This window comes from Dipodomys spectabilis, unplaced genomic scaffold (assembly GCF_019054845.1).
Source record: "Dipodomys spectabilis isolate Male_0828 unplaced genomic scaffold, ASM1905484v1 ptg000118l, whole genome shotgun sequence".
Classification (NCBI taxonomy): domain Eukaryota; kingdom Metazoa; phylum Chordata; class Mammalia; order Rodentia; family Heteromyidae; genus Dipodomys; species Dipodomys spectabilis.
The window spans coordinates 4,185,384-4,212,010 of NW_024870795.1; the positions used below are offsets into that span (position 1 = coordinate 4,185,384).

Below are 26,627 nucleotides of genomic sequence, written 5' to 3' on the forward strand. Positions count from 1 at the left end.
AAAAGTCAGAAGTGGCGCTGTGGCTCAAGAGGTAGAGTGCTAGCTTTCAGTAAAAGAAGCTCAGGGACAGGTCCCAGGCTGTGAGTTCAAGACCCAGGACTGTCAAAAAAAGAAAAAAATCTCATGCTAGGTATCGGTGGCTCACACCTGTGATCCTACCTACTCAGGAGGCTGAGATCTAAGGATTGTGGTTCAAATCTAGCCTGGGCAGAAAAGTCCCCGTGAGACTGTTATCTCCAATTAACCACTCAAAAACTGAAAATGGCTCTGTGGCTCAAAGTAGTAGACGACTAGCCTTGAGCACAAAGAGGCTCAGGGACAGCACCCAGGCCCTGAATTCAAGCACCATGCCTGACAAAAAACCCAGCTCATCCCAAATGAGAGATGCAACCAGACTTTCTACTCCACTGAAGGGAGTGGAGATTGGAAAGCTGCCAAACCCAACCTGCACACACCCCATGACCCAGGAAACACAGTGCCAGGTGATGCACACAGAACATCATAGCCCAAGACTGGTAGCCCTTCAGATGCCCGCCAATGGCAGAATGTGTAAATTGTGTCATGGTCACACAGAGCCACAGTTCAGTAGTGGAGTTGAATAAGCTAGCTCGACACACAACAAAGAGGCACCCCACAAACACACTGACCATGAACATGGACCCCATTTATGTAAAGGACAAAACCATCAGAATGGTTGGAGTTAAGGCCGCTTTAGGCAGGGGTGTACTCTGAGATTGGAAAGGGTACAAGTGAGGAATTCAGTCTCTTCTTTCCTGATGGATACACTTATACCTATGTGTGTTGACCCACGTCACTTTGTGAGAATTCAACGAGCACTTTTTGCACACATGTTATACTTCTTTAAAGGTTATCAAACGCCGGGCATTGGTGGCTCATGCTGTAATCTCAGCTACTGGGAAGCTGAGATCTGAGGGTCATGGTTCAAAGCCAGCCTGGACAGGAAAGTCCTTGAGACTCTTGTCTCCAATAAATGACCTAAAAAAGCTGGAAGTGGAGCTATATAGCTCAAGTAGTAGAATGCTAATCTTGAGCAAAAAGCTCAGGGACAGCGCCCAGGCCCTGAGTTCAACCCCCCAGGACCAGCAAAAAGCAAAACAAAAACCAAGCGCTTGGTATTGGTGTACTGCACAAGTGCACGCCACTCTTCCCCTGCCAGGTGCCTCGTGCTCTGCCCCTGCCTGGTCCTCTGACCACCCCTTCTTCCCTGCAGGACGCTATGTTTTGTCCTTCGTGGGCTGTGGCTTGGCGATTGTGGGCACCTACCTGCTGGTGACATTCGCACCCAACAGCCATGAGAAGATGACAGGCGAGAATATCACGAGGCACCTCGTGAGCTGGCCTTTTCTCCTGTACATGGTAAGAGATGGCTCTCCCCTGGAGCTGTGTACCAGCACAAATAAAAAGAAGGACAAAAGGCAGGGAGGGGAGGGGAGGAGACGGGAGGGGAGGGGAGGGGAGAGGAAGAAGAAATTGCATCTGATGATAACTAGATGAAATATGTGTTCCCTGGAACAAAGCCCAGGAGAAACAGGGAAATGAAACAGCTGTGTTTTGGTCTGTAATTACCAAGGATTTTAAAACTCTTTTCTCCTCAAAATGCCCATTCCTGCTTCTGAGTCAGTAGGGACTCGGAGCCCACAATCAGCTTTCCACCTTGGTGCCACTGCACTGCCCATGGCAGTACTGATAAGCCTTTTAAGCAGTAGAAAGGGCACATTGTTGGTGTAGGGGGTGGGGAAGGTTCTCAAAGCAGCTTGTAGTCCTCTCCTAGTGAGCTTCTGCAGCATGGCCTACTGGGAAGGTGTGTGGGCCCTGGAGCCAGGTTCAAATCCTGCTACCATGGGGTTGTGGCTGCCACTACATCACCAAAGTACTGTGCTTATGTAATGAGTTTGACAAAGGTAAAATGCATAGCATGAGGCGTGGCCTGCATTAGTTCATTCAGCGTAAGCCTGGACTATAGTCCTGTAGTCAGAGGAAGTAGCCAAGGACTGGACTGACTATCCCAGCTAGTTAGAGGTAAACCCAGGGTCACCGTGGTTCTCCAGCCCATTGTACATGATCGTCATCATCATCACCATCATCATCATCAGAGACTGGGTTTGTTATTAGCCCACATTGCCCTTGAACTCTTAATCCTCCTGCCTCAGCTTCCACAACATGCTGGGATTACAGGCATGCACAATCACACCCAGCAATTGCCTTCCTCTTTCTACTATAAAGTGGGCACACCTAAGCTTGGCTGGAGAGGGGCTGTGAGTGTATTTTTGACCAATTTGCTCTGTGAGCAAGTGTTGTTGAAACCCTTCCCCCACCAAGTCTCAGGGGGATACCTGGGGAGCAGTGAAGGGGGACTGTCCTAGCCATCTGAGTCAGAAGGGTTGCCCCATCCCCACCCCCAGCTCTAGGAAAGCTGGACAGGGAACCCTTCTGTGCCAGGGCAGATTCTCTCAGCTCACCTTCTCTCCAGCCTATCTCTGCCATTCACTGGGAAAGGCCAGGTGCTCCAGTGGATGCTGATGATGCCCCACCCCCCCAGCCCTGGTGCCCCGCCCTCCCCAGCAGCCCCGCCTCCTCCCTGGCACACCCACCAACCAGCCCTTGCTGCACTCTGTGTCTAGCTGGTGGAGATCGTGCTGTTCTGCCTGCTCCTGTACTTCTACAAGGAGAAGAATGCCAACAACATCATCGTGATTCTCCTCTTGGTGGCCTTACTTGGTAAGCAGGGAACTGCCCAGTGGGGTTTAAAGACAGAAGCTGTTCAAGGCCAACCTGGGAGCGGGTGGGGGGTGGGGAGGAGGTGGAGGAGGGGAAGGGTCACTCAGCAGGGGTTCCTGATGAGAAGAGGCTGCTGCCACAATTTCCAGTATTTTTTTCTCAAAAAAAAACAAAAACAAGAACTGCCAGGCACCAGTGGCTCATGCCTGTAAGCCTAGCTACTCAGGAGGCTGAGATCTGAGGATTGCAGTTCAAAGCCAGCCCAGGCAGGAAAGTCTGTGAGACTCTATTTTTTTTTGCGGGGGGGGGGGGGGGGGTCCGGTTGTGGGGCCTGAACTCTGGGCCTGGGCGCTGTCCCTCAGCTCTTCAGCTCGAGGCTAGCGCTCTACCATTTGAGCCACAGCGCCACTTCCAGCTTTTTTCTTTTTTGTGCATGTGGTGCTGAGGAATTGAACCCAGGGCCTCAGGCATGCAAGGCAAGCGCACTACCACTGAGCCACCTTCCCAGCCCTAGTCCATGAGACTCTTATCTCAAGTTAACCACCAGAAAACTGGAAGTGGCGCTGTGGTTCAAGTAGTAGAGCACTAGCCTTGAGCTGAAGAGCTCAGGGACAGCACCCAAGCCCAGAGTTCAAGCCCCATGGTGACAAAAAACAATACCCCAAGAACTGCAGTCACTGGTGAGTGAGGTGGACATGCCCCCACATCATCCAGAACCTCCATTCTGAAAGGAGGACTGGCACGTACAGGACATGTTAGTGGGAGCCTGGCAACCACAGGAAGGGAAGCACAGAACAAGGAGGTGAGGTCAGAGGTCATCTCAGAGATGTGAGCAGAGCTAGCAAGCATGCCCTACAGTGCGGCATCTCAGAGTCCAAGGCTAGTAGATTTTACATTCTCTTTCTCCTTCTCTACCCTTTTCTTATTTGGTTACTTATTCATTCATTTATTTATTTTTGGTGCCAGTCCTGGGGCTTAAGCTCAGGGCCTGGGCACTGTCTAAGCTTTTTTTGCTCAAGGCTAGCATTCTACCACTCGAGTCACAGCTCCTATTCTGGCTTTTTTTTTGGTGTTTAATTGGAGATGAGAGTCTCACTGACGTTTCTGCCTGGGCTGGCTTTGGATCGCAGTCCTCAGGTCTCAGCCTCCTGAGGAATTAGGACTCGAGGTTTCTTCTTTCCTTTGAGGAGGATGGGTTCTTTGGAGGTGATGGTCAATTTGAAGGAAGGACACACTGCTGCCCATCACTCCATGAGCCAGATAGGCTTGGGGACCCCTGGCTGCCTCCTGCTCGCTCCAGTCTCCTCCTGGGCTCTGTCTCTTTAAGCCACATCATCCTCACCCTAAAAACAGCAGGCCAGCAGAGGAGCAAGCGACTATGGGAGATGAGCTGCAGTACCCAGTATGAGTCTTCCATCTTCCCCTTGCTCCCTGCCCCACACCCACTCAGATGCCTGTCACGCCTGACAGGCTCACACTATTTTAATTTAATTTATTTTATTTTATTTTTTTTGTCGGTCGTGGGGCTTGAACTCTGGGCTTGGGCACTGCCCCTGTGCTCTTCAGCTCAAGGGGAGCACTCTACTGCTTGAGCCACAGCACCACTTCCGGTTTTCTAGTGGTTTATTGAAGATAAGAGTCTCACAGACTTTCCTGCCGGGACTGGCTTTGAACCATGATCCTCAGATCTCAGCCTCCTCAGTAGCTAGGATTACAGGCATGAGCCACCAGTGCCTGGCTTTAATTTACTTTTTAAATTATTGAGGTAAAACTTAGCGCCGTATACAAATCAGTGAGTTTTGGTATATTCACAGAGCTATGCAGCCATCATCCCAATCTAATTTTAGAACATTTTTGTCACCCCAGAAATAAACACTGTGCCCAGTGATAGCTCCTCCGCAGACCTCCTTCCTCCCAGACCCACTCATTGAGTACCTTTAGATTTGCCTTTTTGAACATCACAAAAATGGAATGGATCAACTTCTCTCCAGAGTATAACATTCTTAAACCTGAGAGACTTATTCAGGGTGATCAGAAGAACCTGCGGCCTGAAGCACCTTCTTCTTTTTCTTCTTTTTATTTATTTATTTATTTATTTTTGGTCGGTCGTGGGGCTTGAACTCTGGGCCTGGGCACTGTCCCTCAGCTCTTTAGCTCAAGGCCAGCACTCTACCACTTGAGCCACAGCACCACTTCTGGTTTTCTGATGGTTTATTGGAGGTAAGAGTCTCATGGACTTTCCTGCCTGGGCTGGCTTTGAACTGCGATCCTCAGATCTCAGCCTCCTGAGCTAGGATTACAGGCGTGAGCCAGCAGCGCCCGGCTTCTGAAGCAGCTTCTTCTGAGTAGGAAGGTCGTCAAGTGCTGAGGCTGTGGGCCCGTCCCCTTCCACGCACGGGACAGCCTGTGATGTGGGTCAGGCTGGGGCTGGAAACTGTAGTGTAATGGCCTCAGGTCCCAGAAGGTGCTGCTCAGGGGGCTGCTCACGGGAGTGGGAAGCAAAGCAGTGTGACCTCAGGGAGGGACTTGTGTGTGTGTGTGTGTGTGTGTGTGTACATATGTATGTGTGTACCACTTGGGGTCACTTCATTTAGCTCCTGCTTGGCAGAGATATGATTGGTGCAGGTAGAAGCCATTTCTGTCCCATGGCAAAGCCAGGTCTCCATGTAGAGTGAGCAAGGCCATCCACTGCATGTGTGGGGAAAGAAGCCTCAAAATTTGTATCATTGTTCTTCCCCTTTGAAATTACACTTCCAGGTCATCTTTCTCAAGTCCATGTGTCACATGACCACCCTTTGGAAATAAATAAACCCATGTATATATGAGTGTATCCATAGGGATATGCTGCAAAAACACTGGAGACCTCTTGGAGTTAAGAAGTATTTTCAGAGCCGTGTACCCATGGCTCATGCCTGTAATCCCAGCTACTCAGGAGGCTGAGATCTGATGATAGCAGTTCAAAGCCAGCCAAAAACTCAGTAGGACTCTTCTCTCCAATAACCACCAAAAAGCTAAAAGTGAAACTGTGACTCATGGTAGAGTGCCAACCCTGAACGAAAAAGTCAAATGAGAACAAAAGGCCCTGAGTGCAAGCTCCCATACAAAACAACCAAAATATTTCAAAACTGTATGTATGCAAGCATTACCAAGCAGCAGCTCCTGACTTCACACACCATGTGGTTTTGCCATGATTGCCATGAGGCTGTGCTCAAAAGAAGTCCCCCTTGTCCATCCAAAGATTCTTGCGGCCTCCACCAGCGCCTGAGTTTGTTGAGCACACACCTGCACTTAGTGCACTTAGCGCCCACTTGTGGTGGCGTTTACAAGTGACCATTGATAGCTGTGGGCAGTTTGCTTTCCTGCCTTCTTGGTCAGCATAGGGAACGGGTCATCACAGAAAAGGTACAGTGTCGTCTCTGTGTAAATCCCCAGGCTGGCTCTGTCAAGGTTTCCTCCCATCTGACACCAGCTTCCTCAGGGTGATAAACCAACTCTCAGGGCCTGTCTCCCTGCCTTTCCCTGAGGCTGCCTATACCTGTGTGCCATCTGCAGGCTCCATGACGGTGGTGACGGTGAAGGCTGTGGCTGGGATGTTGGTCCTGTCCATTCAAGGGAACCTGCAGCTCGACTACCCCATCTTCTACGTGATGTTTGTGTGCATGGTGGCCACCGCGGTCTACCAAGCCGCGTGAGTTCCAGATCCTTTCCCTGTGGGACTCAGGTCTGTCCCATTCCCTGGGCCTGATTCTGGTTGCTTGTGAAGTGGCAGAGAAGGAAAAAACAGGCAGGGTTTGGCATCCAGGGTGGGGAGAGGAGTAACCAGGGGCTGGGCTGCTTCAAAATCAAGGCCCCAATGGATTTCACCCCCCACCCCCAGCTTCAAAATGTGAGTATTGCCAGGCATCTGTGGCTCACGCCTGTAATCCTAGCTACTCAGGAGGCTGAGATCCGAGAATCATGGATCAAAGCCAGCCAAGGCAAGAAAGTCCGTGAGACTCTTATCTCCAATTAACCAACAGAAAACCAGAAGTGGTACTGTGCCTTAAGTGATAGAGTACTCACCTTGAGTTGAAGAATTGAGGGACAGTACACAGGCCCAGAGTTCAAGCCCCACGACCCACATACACAAAAAAAGAGGTGAGCATTGGAAAGGTGCCAGTAGTTCACGTGTGCAATCTTAGCTGCTCAAAAGGCTGAGATCTGAGGATTGTGGTTTGAAGCCAACTTGGATAGGGAAGTCCAAGAGAGTCTTATCTCCAATTAACCAGCAAAAAGCCAGAAATGGAGGTGTGGATCAAATGGGAGAGCACCAGCCTTTAGCGAAAAAGCTAAGGGGCTACCCTGAATTCAAGCCCTTGTACTGTGGTGGGAAGGGAATAAAAGTGAGAGTTGTATGCTCAGGGGTAGCCTTCCTTCCTCGAGTCTCTCAGGAGACATCTGTCCAGCTCGGTGGCTTCTACAGCTTTGCCCTCTGAGAGGCACTTGCTTATCTACTCACGAAATCTCCCCCGAATCTCCCCATCCGAAGAGTGCATGCTTGCTTCTCTCTCTAAGCAAGATTGGAGAGTAAAACAAGCCGACCCAAGGGCAGGACCTGTGTGTGCTCACAGCTGAGCCCAGCACCTGGCTGAAGGGCAGGAAGACAGCAGCCCCTCTAGGAATAGTGCAGATGGCAGCCTGCATAGGTACAAAGGACTTGGATGGGCTGTGAGGCTGAGCCAGCCTGGAAAGTCAGGCTTGGCTCAGCATCCAGCATCCTTGGAGGTTGGAGGCTCTGGGCTGAAGTTCCTCGAGGGGCTCATCTGTACATCCAGTCCCCATAGCACCCTGTGGAGGAAGAGGACATCGTCCCATAGTTGCATATGGGGAACTGAGCCAGAGGCTGAGGCTGGGAAGTGGCAGAGCTGAGAGCTGAACCCAGGTGCTGACTCCTGGCCACGCCCCTCTCACGCCCCTCACTGCTCAGCCTCCCTACTCAGTTCTCCTGAGAGTCACAGGAGACTCACTCAGCCCAGCACCTCTTGTGATGATGGGTTGTCACAACTTGCGGCAATCAGGGACAAGACAGTAATGGACACCAGATGGAGGAGTTGAGGTTTGAGGCACCGGGGCCTGACGTCTTCCAGCAGCCTCAGGTGTCCTGTGTCTACTTTACAAGGTATTTATTGAGTAGGCTATGAGGGCGTACATGCCTAGTGAGGTCACATGCCCTTGAAGTCAACAAGCACTAATCCTGTGGTATATGCCCACTCAAGTGATAAATAACATCTTCAGAAGCAGGTGTAAGCAGTAAATGACTTAACAAGTAGCATAGATTTTTGTCTATCCACAAGTTCCCAGAAAACTTGGTGTGGAAATTCCCTTCAAGCCAGGACTGGTTGACCTTTTTGGGAAACTCTTAGCGTTCTAAGAGTTTATGTTGGGAGAGGCCTTCCATCTTCCCAATGCTTTTGGGTCTCACAGCTCAGCTTTTGGAGGTGCTCACAGTAGTTGTTATTATCTGTGGACTGTTTGTTTGTTTTTTTTGTCTCTGTGTATGCCAGTCCTGAGACTTGAATTCAGGACCTCACGCTTTCACTTGGTGTTTTCACTCAAGGCTGGTGCTTTACCACTTGGGCCATAGCTCTCCTTCTAGCTTTTTACTGGTTAATTGGAGATTTCATAGACTTTTCTTCCTCTTTCTTTTTCTTTCTCACAGATTTTTCTTCCTGTACTGGCTTCAAACCATAATCCTCAGCTCTCGGCCTCCTGAGTAGCTAGGATCACGGGCATGGGCCACCAGCACCCAACTTCCTGTTGACTATTATTCTTTTTAGTACTGGGACAAAATTGCAGACATACTTGGGAGCCCCTGCCAAGTACATAGTTCTGTGCAGAGTTCTGGGTTCACTCAGGAGACCAGGGGGCCTGCTACCTCCTAGAAACTTCTCATCTCCCAATCATCCACCCTCGGCTCACAGGGCTCTGGTCTCTGTCCTCAAAAGAGACTTGTGGTCCTGCAGCTGGGGGCACAATAAATCCATAAAGAGACAATGTGAGCAGCTATGAAGTATCAAGCTGAATGCCACCTGGAGAAGGGCAAAGAATCTGTTCCCAAATTAAGGTAGTTTCCATCATGCCTGCAGAGATTAGAAATTATTTTCATCTTCTTTTTTCTTTTTTTTTGTCAGTCATGGGGATTGAACTCTGGGCCTGGGCGCTGTTCCTCAGTTCTTCAGCTCAAAGTAAGCGTTCTACCACTTGAGCCACAGCGCCACTTCCTGTTTTCTAGATGTTCCTGCCCAGGCTGGCTTTAAAACGAGATCCTTAGATCTCAGCCTCCTGAGTAGCTAGGATTATAGGCGTGAGCTGCTGGTGCCCAGCTTTCTTTTTCCAATTTTTTTTTGGGGGGTCCGGTCGTGGGGCCTGAACTCTGGACCTGGGCACTGTCCCTTAGCTCTTCAGCTCAAGGCTAGCGCTCTACCACTTGAGCCGCAGCGCCACTTCCGGCTTTTTTCTTTTTGCTTATGTGGTGTTGAGGAATCGAACCCAGGGCCTCATGCATGCAAGGCAAGTGCTCTACTACTGAGCCACCTTCCCAGCCCCATCTTTTTCCAATTTTTATTGCAGTGATCACTTTATTTTTTAATTAGGCAGATCATGTTTTAAGGAAGTAATCACAATGGTGGGCCAGGTAGAAATAAGAGAATGTCTGGGTTGTGAGGCAGACCCAGGAGTGGCTGTATTTAGTGGGCTGAGGGTCCAGGGAGAGGAGAAGAGCATTCAGGGGGTCAGAGCCATGTGATTGAAGGCAGGTGTGAGGAGGGCAGGTGGAACCCAGACCTCAGGTGCTCAGTACCCTGTAAACAGGACAAAACATCTTATAAAACCAGGGACCACCTTTGTGCCTCCACTTCACAACGCAAGCCACGCCCATCTTTGTGGCTTTTCCCTCAGCCTTCTGCTGTCCCCACAGTCCATTGACCTGAGCGTTGTGTGTTGCATGTTGCAGGTTTCTAAGTCAAGCCTCACAGCTCTATGACTCCTCCCTGATTGCCAGCGTGGGCTACATCCTGTCCACCACCGTGGCCATCACAGCCGGTAAGGGTGGCAGGTCACTGGATTTCCATCTTCTGCCTTAGCAGTAGGACCTTGTGCCCCAGGTGAGGGGTGGGGTCTGCCTCTATCCTTTGGCCCATTCTACTGCCTGGTTCTGCTGGTGATTCATGGGGAGGATGCAGGACTTAAGGCCTGAGAGATTCGGGCTTGCTTCCCAGCACTGGTGCATACTAGCTGTGTGGCTCTGGGAAAGTTCCTTTACCTCTTTGAGCCTTGATTCCACATTCCTAAGATGGGAGTAATAACTGGCGATGTGTACAATCCAAATGTCCCCTGCTTTATATGGTTTCTGGATCCTGGGCAAAGTTTCTCCAGCAATTTTGGTCATTATCTGCTAGCTCCACAGCCTCTACTAGCCGAATGACCACGAGTCATTCTATGTCATTTTTCTACATAGAAAGTACCTGAAGCACGAGCCATTTGCGGGTGCTCAGTAGGTGATCAGTGGTAGTCAGTCCCCAGTCTTCTACCCTACCCCAAGAGTGTTGATTTTTTTTTTTTTTTTGCTGGTCGTGGAGCTTGAACTCTCTGCCTGGGCACTGTCCTGAGCTCTTCAGCTCAAGGCTAGCACTCTACCACTTGAGCCATAGCACCCACTTCCAGCTTTTTCTGTGTATGTGATGCTGAGGAATCGAACCCAAGGCCTCATGCATGCAAGGCGAGTGCTCTACCCCTGAGCCACGTTCCCAGCCCCAAGAGTGTTGTTTTAAGTTTCTTTCTGAAATGACTTAGAGGCTATAAGCACATCATTATGTTTGTTGCATTTGGTTGTTTATTCATTTATTCCTTTGTTTATGGAAGCTCACTATGTTGCTCAGGCTAGATTTGAACTTCTAGGCTCCTGTGAGCCTCCAGAGTAGCTGGAGCTACAGGCACCTGCCACCTTGTTTCTTAAATGACAGTGAATGAAAATCTCCTGAGTAAAGGTTAGATCAGATCCCAGGCCTCTCAAGAGGCCTGGCTTGTGACACTGAGTGCTCAGGTGGTGGTGTCCTGTTCTTGTCCTCAGGAAGGACAACTGTGCCACATGGCCCCCCAGGGCTGTGCTGGGCTCAGCGCGAGGGCTCAAGGGGGACACTGACCCAGGCAGCTGGAAGCTAAACTAAGTCGTGAACAAGAGCCTTGATCAGGAAAGAGTTAGCCGCTGGTGGCTCATGCTTGTAATCTTAGCTACTCTGGAGGCTGAGATCTGAGGATCACAGTTCAAAGCCAACCTGGGCAGGAAAGTCCTTGAAACTCTTTTATCTCCAGCTAACCACCCAAAAACCAGAAGTGGAGCTATGGCTCAAAGTGGTAGTACACTAGCTTTGAGCAAAGGGACAGTACCCAGGCCCTGAGTTCAAACCCCACAACTGACCAAAAGAAAGAAATAAAAAAAGATGTAGTCAAGAGGAGCCCAAGGTGAGGCGTGGGAGCCTGCCTGTCCCTCGAAATGGCTTTCAGTCTGTCCTTCTCATGTTCTACTGTCATACTACATTTGGTCAGTGGTTCCCTGCAGGGAAGAACGTAGCCGAAGCCTAGTGGGCCCGGCGAGCCAGTGACCCGGAAACTGCTCACCACCTTCTCTGTTCCTTGCTGCGCAGGCGCCATCTTTTACCTGGACTTCATTGGGGAGGATGTGCTGCACATCTGCATGTTTGCCCTGGGGTGAGTCCTGCCTGCCTGCCTGGTCCTGGTGCTCCAGCCAGCTGGGGATTGGTGCAGAGAATTAATACCAGCTATTCCCCCTCCCTGTATCACAGAGGCGGCTGGGGGGCTGTGTCCCCACAGGTACACATCATGCTCCCACCTCGCATCACTTTTGAGGCTTTAATCTCCTTGTCATTTCTAAAACACCTCATTTAGACACACTGCCTAAGACACCATCATCTTGTAAACACTAAGAGTGATTGTATCCCACATGGATGGGAGAGACCCCATTCCAATCTGCAGTGTGGTCGTGCGAGGAACAATTTGTCAGCATGAATGCAAAATTTAAAGGAGCTTCTTCTTGACCTCCATTAAATTGACTATAATCAATCCTACTTACAATCATTTGTCCTGAAAAAACATTGATGCTGCCACATTTATGGATGAGGTTATTTATGAACCTTTAACTCAGTTGCGTACATTCACAATCAGAATCAGCCTAAATAGAACACAGGATAAATCAGCTGTGGGAGGCGAATGTCATGAAAAATGCCATGCCACCATTTTGAAAAATGGAAGCCGGCCTGTAGATAGTGACAGAACCATGTCCAGGATACATAAAGTGAGAAGAGTTACAAGCATCTTGCTAACGTATGGCCGATGCACTGATCTAGAAATCCTACTTCTGCCTTCTTACACAAAAGAATTGAGTATGTGCACTGACAAAAGGACTCAGACACAAGATTTATGCATAATGGCCCAAATTTGAAGCAACCTAAGTATCAATAAAACAATGAAAAAAATAGAATATTCAGACAATGGATTCTGTACGATAGTTAGAACTAATCAACTACTTAGGCCAACCTGAGCTCCATGGGAAGACCCTGGCTGTACAACAACCGATACCCTTATATAAAATTTACCTCATAAACCAGGTGCCGATGGCTCACACTTATAATCCTAGCTATTTAGGAGGCTGAGATCTGAGGATCATGGTTCAAAGCCAGCCTGGGCAGGAATGTCCGTGAGACTCTTACCTCCAATTAACTACCAGAAAACCAGTGGTGCTGTGGTTCAAGTGGTAGAGTGCTAGCCTTGAGCTGAAGAGTGCAGGGACAGCACCCAGGCCTAAAGATCAAGCCCCACAACTGAAAAAAAAAAAATTACCTCATAAGAATTTGAGACCAGACAAATCTAACCTGTGATGAAAAAATCAGGTAGGTCTCCCTCCCAGTGGCCTGGCATGAATTAGGACACAAGGAGACAACCTTCCGGGGAGGTGGTTACAAATGTGGAAACACAAAGGGCTGGGAATGTGGCTTAGTGGTAAAGCGCTTGCCTAGCATGCATAAAGCCCTAGGTTCTATTCCTTAGTACCATATAAACAGAAAAGGCTGGAGTTGTGCTGTGGCTCAAATGGTAGAGTGCTAGCCTTGAGCAAAAAAGAAGCGCAGGGACAGTACCCTGGCTCTGAGTTCAAGACCTAGGACTGGCACACAAAGTGGAAACACAAGCAAAATGTATCCATCTATGCACTTAAAATTTTTATTTTGTGTGTGTGTGTGTGTGTGTGTGTGTGTGTGTTTGCCAGTCCTGACCTTTGAACTCAGGTCCTTGGCACTATCCATGAGTTCCTTGCTCAAGGCTAATGCTTTACCATTTGAGCCACACCTCCACCTGTTTTTCCGTTTTGTTGTGTTTTAGTTTATTGGAGATAAGAGTCTCACAAACTTTTCTGCCGAGCCTGGCTTTGAACCACAATCCTCAGATCTCAGCCTCCTGCATAGCTAGGATTACAGGCATGAGCCACCAGCACCCAGCAATCTTTACATTTTTTTACATATAAATTATACCTCAGTTTTTGGATGCTTTCTTGTTTATATAAGGCAAAGGAAAACAAAAACAAAAAAATAATCTGAAAGAAGGAGAACTGGATGGGGGCTTTTCAAGTTTTACTTATTTATACTTCTGCAGTGATTGAATTTTTTTTTAATTTAATTTAATTTTTTTTGTGAACATACTGTACAGAGGGGTTACAATTACATGGGCAGGATAATGCATACATTTCTTACCAAGCATTGCAGCCTCCTCCTTTGTTTACCCTTCACATCCCTTCCCTACCTCCCCCTACCTCCCCACCACCCAATCCTCCCCCCTCCCCCCCCCACCAACGTTGTAAAGCTCGTTTTCGACATAACCTTATACTTCTCATTGTTGCAACAGGTCCACCTGTATCCTTTTTTTTTTTTTTTTTTTTGTCGGTCGTGGGGCTTGAACTCTGGGCCTGGGCGCTGTCCCTCAGCTCTTCAGCTCAAGGCGAGCGCTCTACCACTTGAGCTACAGCGCCACTTCCGGTTTTCTGGTGGTTTATTGGAGATAGGAGTCTCACGGTCTTTCTTGCCCGGGCTGGCTTTGAACCGCGATCCTCAGATCTCAGCCTCCTGAGTAGCTAGGATTACAGGCGTGAGCCACCAGCGCCCGGCTTTGCAATGATTGAATTTATTTATTCATTTATTTATTTAGCTTCTTGTACTGGGGCTTGAACTCAGGGCTTCAAACTTGTTTATCTTGCTCTACCTCTTGAGCCAGGGCTCTAGTTCAGTCTTTTGCTGGCTAATTAAGACAGGGAATCTTTTGTCCTTTTTCTGCCCAGCCTGGCTTCAAACCTCGATCCTCTAGATCTCAGCCTCCTGAATAGCTAGAATTACAGATGTGAGCCACCATTACCTGAATTTAAAAACAAAAACAAAAAAAATTTTTTAGTTTAAATCAAACATTTTTCAAGGTGATGTTGAAAACACTGCCAGAGTAGATGTGGAAGAACTTTGAGCCCTTCACCTCAGAATCTTACTCATTCTGCTCACGGGTCTGAGGACTACAGGTGGGGTCTGTTACCCCCTAGTATCCACTGCCCGCTGGCCTCAGGTCCTACAGGGTCTCGGGGCTGCCCCAACCCTCCTCCCCTTTGTTTTTTAACTTGTCCCTTCCCCCTGTGGCTGAAAATCCCCCTCCCTTCTTCCTGGCCTTATTTCTTTCCCTCTTTTATCCACCTCTGTATCTCAGGTGTCTCATCGCCTTCTTGGGTGTCTTTCTGATCACACGGAACAGGAAGAAGGCCATTCCATTCGAGCCCTATATTTCCATGGACGCCATGCCAGGTAATGTTAAAACCCCACATGCCCAGCTGGCGGCCCAAGTACAGTGACTGCCACTTCCAGTTGTCATGGAGACAGGGGGCGGGGCATGATGTGGGAAAGATGTGCCTCTCTGCTGTGGTGTGAGCCCGTCTCTCTCCCTGTCCTTTTTCTTGTTTTTGAATCTCATTGTGCAAAAGAGGAGGCAATGGCTGAGGCACCTCTGTTGGTTTTGAGCACCTCTTGCCAGTTCCTATGTCTGTCTCGGGATCTTTTAAAGAACATCCTGGTTCACACTGCATGTGCTGTAATCTCCCCAGCAGGCTGAGTGGCTGCAAATGGAAAACTCCAGTCATCTGGTACAATGGGTGAAATTCAAACAAGATAACCTCACTCCCTGATCCCACCAAGGGAGTGGGTTGTTCTAATTATCCAGGGAGTCAAAGGTTCACACTGAAGAGCACCAGCTCAGATGCTCTTAAGCCCCAACAGTGACAGTAAAAAAGTAAAGCTTTCTGCCCCAGTGAGGTGTGAGATGGAGACAGGTCCCACTAGAGGATGTCTGGCCAGCCTGAAAGGTACACGGATCACCAGGCACTGGTGGCTCATACCTGTAACCATAGCTGCTCAGAAGGCTGAGGTGTAAAGAATCCTAGTTTGAAACCAACCCAGGTAGGAAAGTCCCTGAGACATTCATCTCCAGTTAACCACCAAAAAAAAAAAGGAAGTGGCAATGTGGTTCAAAGTGGTAGAGTGCTAGCCTTGGGCCAAAGAGCTCAGGGATGGTGCCCAAGCCCTGAGCTTAAACCCTACAACAGATAGATAGATAGATAAATAAATAAATAAATAAATAGGATGCAGATCAGGAAAGACCAGCCCGGCCCCCGGCTGGGTCTGCCAAGCTCAGTTTCTACAGATCACCAGTGATCGCACAAAATTCATCTTTATTTTAAATATGTGACAAAACTCTTTCCCAAAAGTAATCACTCAGTCTTCATTGATCCCATCTAAAGCTGGAAATACAAATACATGGATGATACAGTTGTGCAGGACTCAAGAGCAGCTCCCGGCTGCAGTGGCAGGAGGCAAGCGTGTTCTTGGGATTGACCGAGGTGCTCTCATATTAAATGGCCTCCACAGCGGTAGCTTATTATCCCCTTTTTACAGTAGCTCCTCCTCCTCTTGTGCCGGTAAGCTCTTGTCTGTCCTTGCTGTGAGCAGCCTGCCTGACTGTAGCAGCTCCTTAAGTCTTTTCATTTGGCCCAATTTATTCAAATGCTGGATAAACCCAACACGAATGAGGCTTGGCCTAGGAGTGAAAGGGCCTGGGCTGTAGCGCATGGACGTCGTCTGAACATCTAATCTGGCTGCTGAGATGCCTTTTCTGCTTACTTCCTTGTTTCTCGGCTGTGTTCCGGAATAGATGAGGGCGCTGGATAGCTGAATTCCAGATAGGTGAGGTGTCAACTCTGTGTGTGCAAGTATGTGTACGTATATGTGCTTTTGTGTGTGTTTATCAACTGTGTGTACCTATACAATATCTGTATATATGTCCACATATATACAGACCTGTTTTCTAGTGGCCAATAGAAGGTAACCTCAGGTAATCTTAGACACCAACATGCTGTGGCCTGTTTGTGAGTGTGGCTCTTGGTTTTCTTGTTGTACCTTTAGACCAGTGGGAAAGGACATCTAGAAATCTAGAGGCCCTGCCCTGTGGTGGTGGTGGTTGTCAGGACACATCTGAATAAATAGGTATCCTGTACCGTGACGAGCGTGCGTGGACTTGGAGTTCAGATGACCTGGGTTCAAATCCCAGCTCTGCCACCTGCTCGCTGTGCGACCTCCCAAGGCCGCGCATCCTCAACCTAAATTGTAATTCCTTCTTTCAAGCTCTTGCACAGTGTCTGGGACCTGGTAGATGCCTGGTTAAATCTGATTGCACTTCCTTTTTGCTTAAAAAAAGAAAAACTTGGAACATTTTCAACATCGATCTGTTTGACCTGGTGCCAGGCGGCACGTGCAGAAGAAAAGCATTGGGCTCTGAGCTTAGAGCATTCTTGCAGTCCTTTTGCTTTCCCTGGTCATGCCTGAACTGACCAGTGTCTGCCTACATTGGTATCACCAGGACTGACCAGTAGCTGCTTTTCATGAGGTCTTCAGAGTTTCCAAATTCACATGCAGCAATTCAGAGGTTTGCGTCGGAAGCCTTCCAAGCCTTCTTAAACACAAGCAAGAGAAAAGCAGCCTCCCCATCCATCTCCAGCTGCCTGGCCCTTGCTGGCTCTGCTGCTCTCCACCTGAGTAGAGTCATTTCACAGAACCCCAGCGGCAGCCAAGGCCACTCTGACTGGGATGGCTCACCACACACAGGACCGTTCTGTTGTCAGGCTCAGCACAGGTCACACCTGAACATTGTCCAAGTCCCAAGAAAGAGCAGCCATCCCTCACTGGCTTACGTGGAGATGGCTGCTGCTTTTCCAACCTCAGCTTGAGTCTACTGAATCTTCTAGAGAAAGACTTAAGATTCCAGGTACCAACCAACGAGGCACAAGTGGCTGATGCCTACAATCCTAGCTACTCAGAAGGCTGAGATCTAAGAATCAAGGTTCAAAGCTGGTTTGGGCAGACAAACTGGAGAGATTGATCTCCATTTAACCACCAAAATCTGGACTGGAAGCATTGCTTACGTGGTGGAGTGCCAGCTGTGAACAAAATAGCCCAGGAAGAATTTAAAGTCCTGAGTTCAGTCCCAGTACTGGTAAGAAAAAAGATCCAGGTACAAAAGAATCCTTGCTTTCTGACAGCATCAAACCCAAAGTATAGCCTCACCTCATTGAACCCTGTCCCACATCACAGACCAAGCCCAAATCCCATCCCAAGTCCTCACACCCCTCATCATGTTCCCCATGGCTCCAAGGGCCGTATGTCATTGCAGTGAGCTGGGAACACCACCTCTGACAGGCTCCAGAGTATTCTTAGCAGTCTTTGGTCAGAGAATAATGACAAAATGACAACACTTGGTCATGATATCTTCCCCCTTGTCTCCTATACCCATCCTCAAATTCTTAAGCACAGACTCTGTGTGTGTGTGTGTGTGTGTGTGTGTGTGTGTGTGTGTGTGTGTGTGTGTGGTATTGGTGTTGGAACTCAGGGCCTCACATTTCTTAGGCAGGCTCTCTACCAGTTAGGCCACACCCTAGTCCAACCATAGACAGGCCTGGGCTCTGTCCCTCAGCTTTTTGGCTCAAGGCTCACATTCTTCCACTGAGTCACAGTTCCACTTCCAACTTTTTGGTGGCTGCTTGTTGATAAGAGTCCTATGGACTTTCCTGCCCTGGCTGGCTTTGAACTGCAATCCTCAGATCTCAGCCTCCTGAGTAGCCAGGATTACAGGAGTCAGCCACCGGTGCCTGGCTCCACAGACACTTACACTGTGGCCTTCAGTTAACTACCAGCTGAGTCTTGTGCCACATGGAGACACGGGGCCTTCCCCAAATGGATCTTCCCACCCCATTGTAGCACGCATGAGAGCACAGACTCTGGCATTGCATCCCAGCTGCCTCTGCTGTGTGACCTTAGCCCTCTGTGAATCTCTGAGGAGTTTCATCTGGTTGGTTGGTTCGGAGGGAGGGTTGTTTTTGTTAGTGTTGCCGGGGATGGAGCCCAGGGCAAGTGCATGTAGGCAAGCGCTCTACCACTGGGCTATGCCCCCAACCCTTCTAGATCTCTCTCTCTCTCTTTTTTTTTTTTTTTTTGCCAGTCCTGTGACTTGAACTTAGGGCATAGGCCCCATCCCTGACCTCATTCGTTCAATAGTGTCTACCACTTGAACCATAGCTCCACTTCCAACTTTTTGGTGGTTAATTGGGAATAAGAGTCTCACAGATTTCCATGCCCAGTGTGATTTTGAACTATAATCCTTAGATCTCAGCCTTCTGAGTAGCTAAGATTTTCCAGGTATGTGCCACTAGCTCCAGCTCTGAATCTCTGTTTTCTTAACCAGAAAATGGGGATGGTGGCACAAGGTTAGCTTGGGGATTGAGTGCAAGTGTGTAAAGAGGCATTCCAGTTCAGTCTACAAGCTGCAGAGTTTAAGCTTCCAGAAGTGGAGTCCTGGTACAGGCTACACTGGGTGATGTCTGCTATGTTACCCTCCGGCTGCCTCATTCTCCTCAATGTTCATGTTAAAGGTCAAACCTTCCCTCTGAGCACGTTGCTCAGGTTTCCTGACTACAAAAGTCACCTTCCTTCCTCCACAGCATAAACCTTTCAGATCCTGAGTTATTCCATAGTAAAGCATTGGCATCTACCACATCCCAAAGCACAGTGCCCCTTTCATTCTACCCAGGGGTCCAAACATACATTCCCATTTCATCCTGGCTGGTCTGCGTGCCTATCTCCTGGAGATGTATCCCTGTTGCTTAGCAACTGTAAAATTTCTAGGAACTAGTTAGAGATGTTCTCTTTTCAATCTGAAGCATCCAGGAAATTGATAGTGCACGCGATCAGCCCCCAAGCTCTGATTAGTCCATGACAAAATAGAGGAAAGTGTAGCCTCTTGGCTCCCTTCACAGATAATGACCCATTGGGAAATGGATTTCATTTCAGGTATGCAAAGCATGCACGACAAAGGGATGACCGTCCAGCCTGACCTCAAAGCTTCTTTTTCCTATGGGGCCCTGGAAAACAACGACAGCATTTCTGAGATCTACGCTCCTGCCACACTGCCAGTCATGCAAGAAGAACATGGCTCCAGGAGCACCCCTGTTCCCTACCGGGTCCTGGAGCACACCAAGAAGGAATGAACCACCGTGAGCCCAGCTCTCCTTCCCTTGGTTTCTAACTGGCTGGGCCAGCCCAACAATAGGTCTCCCCTTCATTCTTGACCTTTAGACTTGCCTTTCAAGTCTTAGGTTTTTTAACCAAGAACTCTGCGGAAGGAGGTCTTGGGAAATCTTTGTCCCTGGCAAAAGATGTGTTAACTTGGTCTTGGAAATTTCAAATGGGGAGAAGGAAGGCAGTCTGAAAGTGGCAGGTGTTGCAGCATCCGGCCTCAGCCGGGCCCTGATGGGGTTTGAAGCTGTGAGGTTGCCGAGCCTCCCAGGCTAACGGTTGCCATGGTCTTGAGAGCTGAGGCCAGGCGGAGATCCTCAACTCCAGAGGAAGACTACAGACCTCCACTGCCGCCATCTTCCTCCACCTCACATGCATGCCTGTCTCCACCCGTGTCATCCACAATCCTGTCCACAGTATCTTCTCCCCGCCCTTTGCGTGGCACTGTGGGCCAACGCTGAGCGGGATGTGCAATCACTGGCCGCTTGGCAGTGAGCATCTGCCTCCCAGGGAAGACATGTGCAGTGTGTTTTTATTGTATCTACCCTGAAAACTAACTTGGCTCTGGCCCTGTGAGAACTACTTGATTGCTCCCCTCCCCGGAAGGAAGTTAGGAGAAGGGAAGAATAAGAGAGGCTTCCTGTAGGCCCTTTCCATCTTGTCCATTCCTCTTTTTTTTTTTTTGAGATAGGGTCTCTCTTATGCCAACCTGGAGCTCTCTGTGTAGGAGCTCTCTCTCTAGGTTGGCCTCAAACTTATGATCCTCCTGTCTCAGCCTCCTGAGTGCTGGTGTGGACCACCGTATTTGGCTTTTTTGTCCATTCTTTACCAAAGGGTCCACAGATGCTCCGGCTGTTTGATGAGTCACATTTTCTTTTGGGAAGAGCCTGGGGTGCTTGCTTCAGAAACAGCTCACTCACTTCCCATCCTTGAGCATCCCCTTTACAAACCTACACAAACCAAACGAGCCACGGGTTCATTTTGCTGGAATCGGCGGAGATTGTCAGCCTCCTCGGCTCCAACACACAGTGCCCACGTGTGTGCCCAGCATTGTCTTCCCCTAGACTGACTGTATGTTTTGGGAGATGGCAGGTAAAGGTTTGCAAACTTTATACATACAGTTCCTCCCTCTCGGGAGTTTATTTAGAATGCAGATTTCTCACCCTAACTGTAGAGATGAGGCCTAGGAGGACAGGGATGTAGCCTAGGAATCTGCATTCTTAACTAGCAGGCATCCCAAGATCACACCCCGGTCAGAAGCCTACTAAAAGGAAAAACATAGCCACCAAAACTCTAAGAGGCCCACCCACCCCTGCCAGAAAGTTAAAGTCCCCCATTCTATGTCCTCTGGATCCTCTGGGCAAGTCAGACAGCCCTATGGGACCTGTGGCATTTCTCCACTCACGTCAGAGCCACGCCCCCTGCTTCCCTAGGTAGTCTATATATACTAGGCCAGACGACAGTGTTAACAGCCCAGTGTCCGTACATCTCTCATCTTCATGCCTTGCGCTCTATACCGACTCCTTACCTGACTCCAGATCTCTGCCATCTGCTACCTGTGATGCCTACTTCCATATCTTCTCTTAACCACTTTTGTATTTTGTCCTCTGTTGCCTAAGAAAGCAATGGACAATGATTGCCCCTCTTAGGATGGGTTATCACTTATTACTGTGTGTTAAGAAATAGGAGGATGAAACTCAAACCTATGATATGGCTCCCTAGCTCCAGACAAAGCACAGATACCCAGAAATCTCCTGCAGGGTGGGCTACCATAGGTGTGAAGTATAAGAGTGGAGAAAAAAGGACAGCACTGGAGGTCCTGCCAAAGGCTGGGCGCTGAGCCTATTCACAGACATTGGCAAATGTGAAGATCTGAGCAAAGCAGAGAATAGGGTGATCACATAAGTGTGTGCATGAGTGTGCATTCGTGAGCACACACACACAGCAGAGGGACCAGCATTAGGAAAGGCACCAAGATAGGACAGAAAGAGTAGAAGCCAAACCACAGAGCGGCTTAGATACCTGGCAGCGTTTAAAGTGGAGTGTATAAGGCATAGGAGCCTGCGTGGTTCATGCGGAAGAGATGACAGGATCAGCCCCTGTTGGAAAGGAGCTCTTCTGGAGGAAGAAATGAGTTATGAGGTGCCTCTCATGGTCAAGCTCCAAGCCTAGGATTGAATCAGGTTGTGCTGCTATTCAGCTACTCATTTCTCTAGTGATTTTTTTTCCCCCTAAGACTGAAGTGAGGGGAGAGTGGGCAAAAACAAGATGAGCAGGGACATTTTATCTGTGTCAACCCTGGTGGCCAGTAGTAGTGATGGGACAATTTTTGCTCGCAGCCTTCCTGGGCCCTTTCCTGGGTTGCTGTGGGCACGTGGCTTTGGCCAGCTGAGTGGGCAGCCCCGCCCTGCACTGTAACTTCAGGCATGCTGCAGATCAAGGGGACCACAGCACCCAGGAACCGCCACTGGGCTAGGGCAGCTTACCTGCCTTCAGGTTGGGGACAGAGGCTTCATCCTGCAGAGCTGTACCACCAAGAGCTGAGCACAAGGCTGGGTGACAGCCCCCGAAGTGGAGGCTGGGCAGGTCTCTAGGGTGTCCAGGGTATAGCTGAGAGCTAGACCCACAGAGTTCAGACTGGCTTAATGTTCCTGGCCTTTGACCCCAGGGATACATGGAGAGTCTTAACCATGACAAGACAGCATGAGCTGTGAGGATGATGGAAGGAGAGTGTCACACACCCTGATTCTCGTCCCTCTTGGCCCAGGTACCCAAGCCATCTTAAATACTCCGAGCAGCATAAAATGGAAAGTCTCCACCTTAGAGTCATCAGACTTAGGTTCAACTTTAATTGTTCTCTGGTCTTCCACCCCAGCAGCTCTTCTTGTTTTATATCCTAGGATTCTGGGTTTTCAAATTAGAATATTAGACGTTAGAATTAGTGCAGGCAGGGGCAGGGCACCACCCTCCCCCACTTCCCGCCCCCCCCCCCCCCCGGGAAGCTGCAGCCTGATGGTGCCCTCTCTTTAAGCTTTGGGCTACTCAGGGAAGAGCTCAGTGTGGAATCCAATGCTGGGTAAGGAGAGGAGGCCTGGCTCGCCATTGCTCTCCCAACAGAATCAGCCAGCTTCAGGACCTTCTGCGGATGGGCATTCTGTGGACACGGCCGCCCCCAGCCTGGTAACTTGGTGAACTCCAAATCTGGTGCAGTGCAAGCTGACAGGCAAGAGTGGTTTGTGTGTTTCTCTGAGAAGCTGTGTAAATGAAGTCACTTTAAAGCATACTGTGTGGATACTTCTATTTTGTGGACATCACAACTAACATGGCACGTCTTATTTTTCAAAAGTGTGTGCAAATAACGTTATGAAGTGATATTTAATTAAAGTCTATCCATGCGGTACTTGTTGAGTGTGAGTCTTCTGTCTGGCTACTGTTTTTCTAGAATGCACTAGAAAGACTAGCTATGGAGAACACTAGGTCTAGAGGACCATTACCTAGAACACGGCTTCTCGCGGGATTTCCTGTGGTGATGGAAATGTCCAAGGTCTGAGCTGCCTGCTATGGCAGCTCCCATACAGGCCCACACTTCAAATGTGGCCCGTGTGAGCCAGGGTCTGGATTTTTTCATTTTAATGAAGGTTATGCTTCCACACAGAGTGAGTGGGTGTTGTATTAACTGGATAGACCTAGAGGTGGCCATGATTCACCTTAGGCTGAATTGAACACTTACTTTTGTTTTTCCTGCAGTGGCTGAAAGCAGATTCTCACTAGACAGCTGATGAGCTGGGTGGCATATGTCAAGCTACTTAGCCTCTGTGTGCCTTGCCTTTGAAACAGGAATAATAGTAAATACCTAAGGGTTACTAGAGAGGTTGGATTAGCTGAGTGCACTGGCATACCTCTGTAATCCAAGCTACTGGGGAGGCAGAGATGGGATGGATCAGACTCAAGATCAGACCAGGCATAAAGTTAGTGAGCTCTCTCACAACCAGTAAATTGTCACTATAGCATGCACCTGACATTCAGCACCTTAGGAGGCCATAGAGAGGAGGACCAAGGTCTGAGATCAGCCCTGGGCAAAAACAAGAGATATTACCTGAAAAAGAGCTACAAGCAAAAATGGGGCTAGGACATGGATCAAGTTGTAAAACACCTGCCTAGCTGACTCAAAGTCCTGAGTTCAAACTCCAGCACCAAAAAAGAAAAACACAACAACAACAACATAAACAAAAACAGATGAATCAGTAGATGCAAAGTTCCATAACTATGATCAGCATCCTCCAGGACACTGTTATATTGAAGCACTGGTTTCATGTTTTACTTAAAATGTCTTCATTTGGAGAGGAGGGGGGACCAAGATGGCGACGGGGCAGTAGGGAAACGCCACAGCTCTCTCCAACCAAAAAGAGAGTTCGAGTTCCAACCTTTAATCTCCCCAAGAGACCGACAACAACAAAAAGACGAACACTCAGAGAAAAACCAGAGGTGGAAAATAACAAAAAAAAGAAAGAGAGGAAAAGAAGAATTTCAGAACAGAGAAGAGCGAAGACCCCTCCCCCAACCTTTACTGGCCGCGCGGCAGTGCGCCAAGCCGCCGGCCAGCCGGCCCGGCGGGGGCTGCCGGAGCCACAGAGACACAGGGGGCTGCTTGCAGACCACCAGGTACCGGATTGCAGAACAGCGGATCGCCAGGAACAGAGAAACCTACCAGCCGGGAGTCTCCAGGAGGATCCCACCCCACCCATCACTCTCCACCGGAGCGGAGAGGCTCCATCCCGCCAAAGCCGCCCGGCACCAGCAGCGCCACAAAGGGACCTGTCCGCAGACCACCCGCCCAATCGCGATTGCAACGACCCAGCGGGGGGCCGCCCAACCCAGCCCGCAACCACCCCAACTGAACTCGGACTGCAACAACAACTGACGGACTGCAACAACAACTGACGACCTACAGGGTGAGTACCCATCAGGGGACAGGGAATCCATCAAGGGAGACCAGAGCTGGAGGGAATCCCCAGACCCTGACCTAGACTCCCTACCCCAACACCCGGACCACAGGACCCACTAAAACTGGGAACTGTTCGAGAGCTCCACCAGCCGGTGGAGCACACTCTGCTGGCCAGGCCAGAGCAAGAGCGCCCCTGGAAGGGAGCTTAAATGCTCAACCCAGGAACAGTGCCCCTGGGTCAAGACTACCAACAGTAGAAGAAATTTGAACTGTGTCCTCCAGGCTGCATAACCAAGGTGGTATACACATTAGCACAGGCCTAACGAGCGCGCTCCAGGCTGGGGCCGGAACCAGGCCAGGGGACCGGCGCCTGAACAAAGCAAAAAGGGTCAGAAGTGGGGCTGTGGCTCAAATGGTAGGGTGCCAGCCCTGAGCTGAAGAGCTGAGGGACAGCACCCAAACCTAGAGTTCAAGCCCACAACCAGCCCAAAACAAACAAACAAAAACACATCAGGAGCCCATAGCAGACTCCAGTATTTGGGAGAGTGCATCCAGAGCATCTGATCTTCCCAAGAGCACCCGCAGGAGCAAACACAAGCAGTCTAGGCTGCTCAACCCTTCCAAAGGCGGGAATTGCTACAGCAGAGAGCTGAGAATCCTAAGTGAATAGCAGCTGGAAATAGGCTCCCAACAGAATCCAGATCAGGCACAGACTCTCTCTACCAATACAGAATCAACAACCAAGCAAAGACAGACACACCAAAACAAGATTGAAGAGCAGTCTCCTGAACCCCCATGCGAAAATCACAGAGAAAAATCACAAGGTTTACCACTACCCAGGACAGCAAGCTCACCTCAAAAGCCAGCAGCCACGCAGGGGAGAGCCCCAGTGGGAGCAAAGCAGGAATGGAAGACAAAAACTACATCCAAGGGTTGCTGGAGGCAATGACTCAAGAAATAAAGCGAGAAATGGATCAGAAATTGAAAGAGCACAAGGATGAACTATCAAAAGATATACAGGATATCAAACAAAAATTGGATGCAAAAATAGAAGCTGCACAAACCTCAGTAAGAAGTGAGATAAACGCCAAATTAGAGGTAATGCATACTGATCTCACCTCATTGAGAGGTGAGATCAGTACTCTGAGAACCAACATTGAATCCATAAAGGGATCCATTTCCACCATGCAAACCACAATAGAAGCCACGGTCAACAGAGTGAATGAAATGGAAGGTAGAGTGTCAGATACAGAAGACAGAATACACCAACTGGACCAAAAAGTGACAGATATGGAAAAATCACTCAAATTAAACCAAAGGGAAATTCAATAGCAAGCAGATAATGCTAAAAAATTTAACCTTCGCATAATCGGAGTGGAAGAAGGTGAGGAATTCCAGAGCAAGGGAATGCAACACCTATTTAACAAGATAGTCAATGAAAATTTTCCCCACCTCAAAAACGACCATCTTAACTACATCACAAAAGCTTATCGAACACCCAACAAGCAAGATCCCAGGAGAAACACTTCTAGGCACATAATAGTAACAATGATGGATCTGAATAATAAGGAAACAATCCTGCATGCAGCAAAAATGAAGAAGGAGCTATACTACAACGGGAAAAAAATTAGAATCACTGCAGATCTCTCCACACAAACAATGAATGCAAGAAAAGCCTGGGAAAGCACCATACGAGCCCTGAGAGCCAATAACTGCCAACCCAGACTGATATACCCGGCAAAGCTAGCATTCACATTCGATGGAGAACTGAAAACTTTTAATAGCAAAGAAAAACTAAATGAATACATAAACATTAAGCCAGCATTACAAAGAATTCTAAGAGGGGGGACACAACCTGAAGAAAGCAACCAGGAACTGGGACCTGCCCCAAACAGGCATTACTCAAAGTCTAACTGAGCAAGCACAGGAGGAAAGGAAAGAAGAAAAACTTAGGAAAACGGAATGGCAGGGACAACAATGCATCTCTCTATACTTTCTCTTAATATAAATGGGCTGAATTCGCCAATTAAAAGAAAACGAACTGAGGACTGGATCAGAAAACAAGACCCATCCATCTGTTGCCTTCAGGAGACCCACCTCTCAGCCAAACATACAAACAAACTCAGAGTGAAGGGGTGGAAAAGGATCTACCAATCAAATTCCCCCAATAAGAAAGCAGGTGTAGCTATCCTGATATCTGACAAAATAAACTTTTCATTAAAATCAGTACAGAAAGACAAGGACGG

The 26,627-nt window shown here is 48.9% G+C and overlaps 1 protein-coding gene across 1 annotated transcript in view; it reads left to right on the forward strand.

The window, feature by feature from the left end:
- Positions 1-22,834, forward strand: part of Nipal3 (NIPA like domain containing 3) — a 35,423-nt gene extending 12,589 nt beyond the window's left edge. Inside the window, exons 6-12 of the mRNA XM_042688632.1 lie at positions 1,232-1,377; positions 2,643-2,739; positions 6,292-6,427; positions 9,731-9,819; positions 11,421-11,484; positions 14,530-14,624; positions 19,212-22,834. Coding sequence (XP_042544566.1) covers positions 1,232-1,377; positions 2,643-2,739; positions 6,292-6,427; positions 9,731-9,819; positions 11,421-11,484; positions 14,530-14,624; positions 19,212-19,408 — 824 coding nt within the window. The 3' untranslated portion in view covers positions 19,409-22,834. The remainder of the gene's footprint in view (positions 1-1,231; positions 1,378-2,642; positions 2,740-6,291; positions 6,428-9,730; positions 9,820-11,420; positions 11,485-14,529; positions 14,625-19,211) is intronic.
- Positions 22,835-26,627: the final 3,793 nt, after the last annotated feature.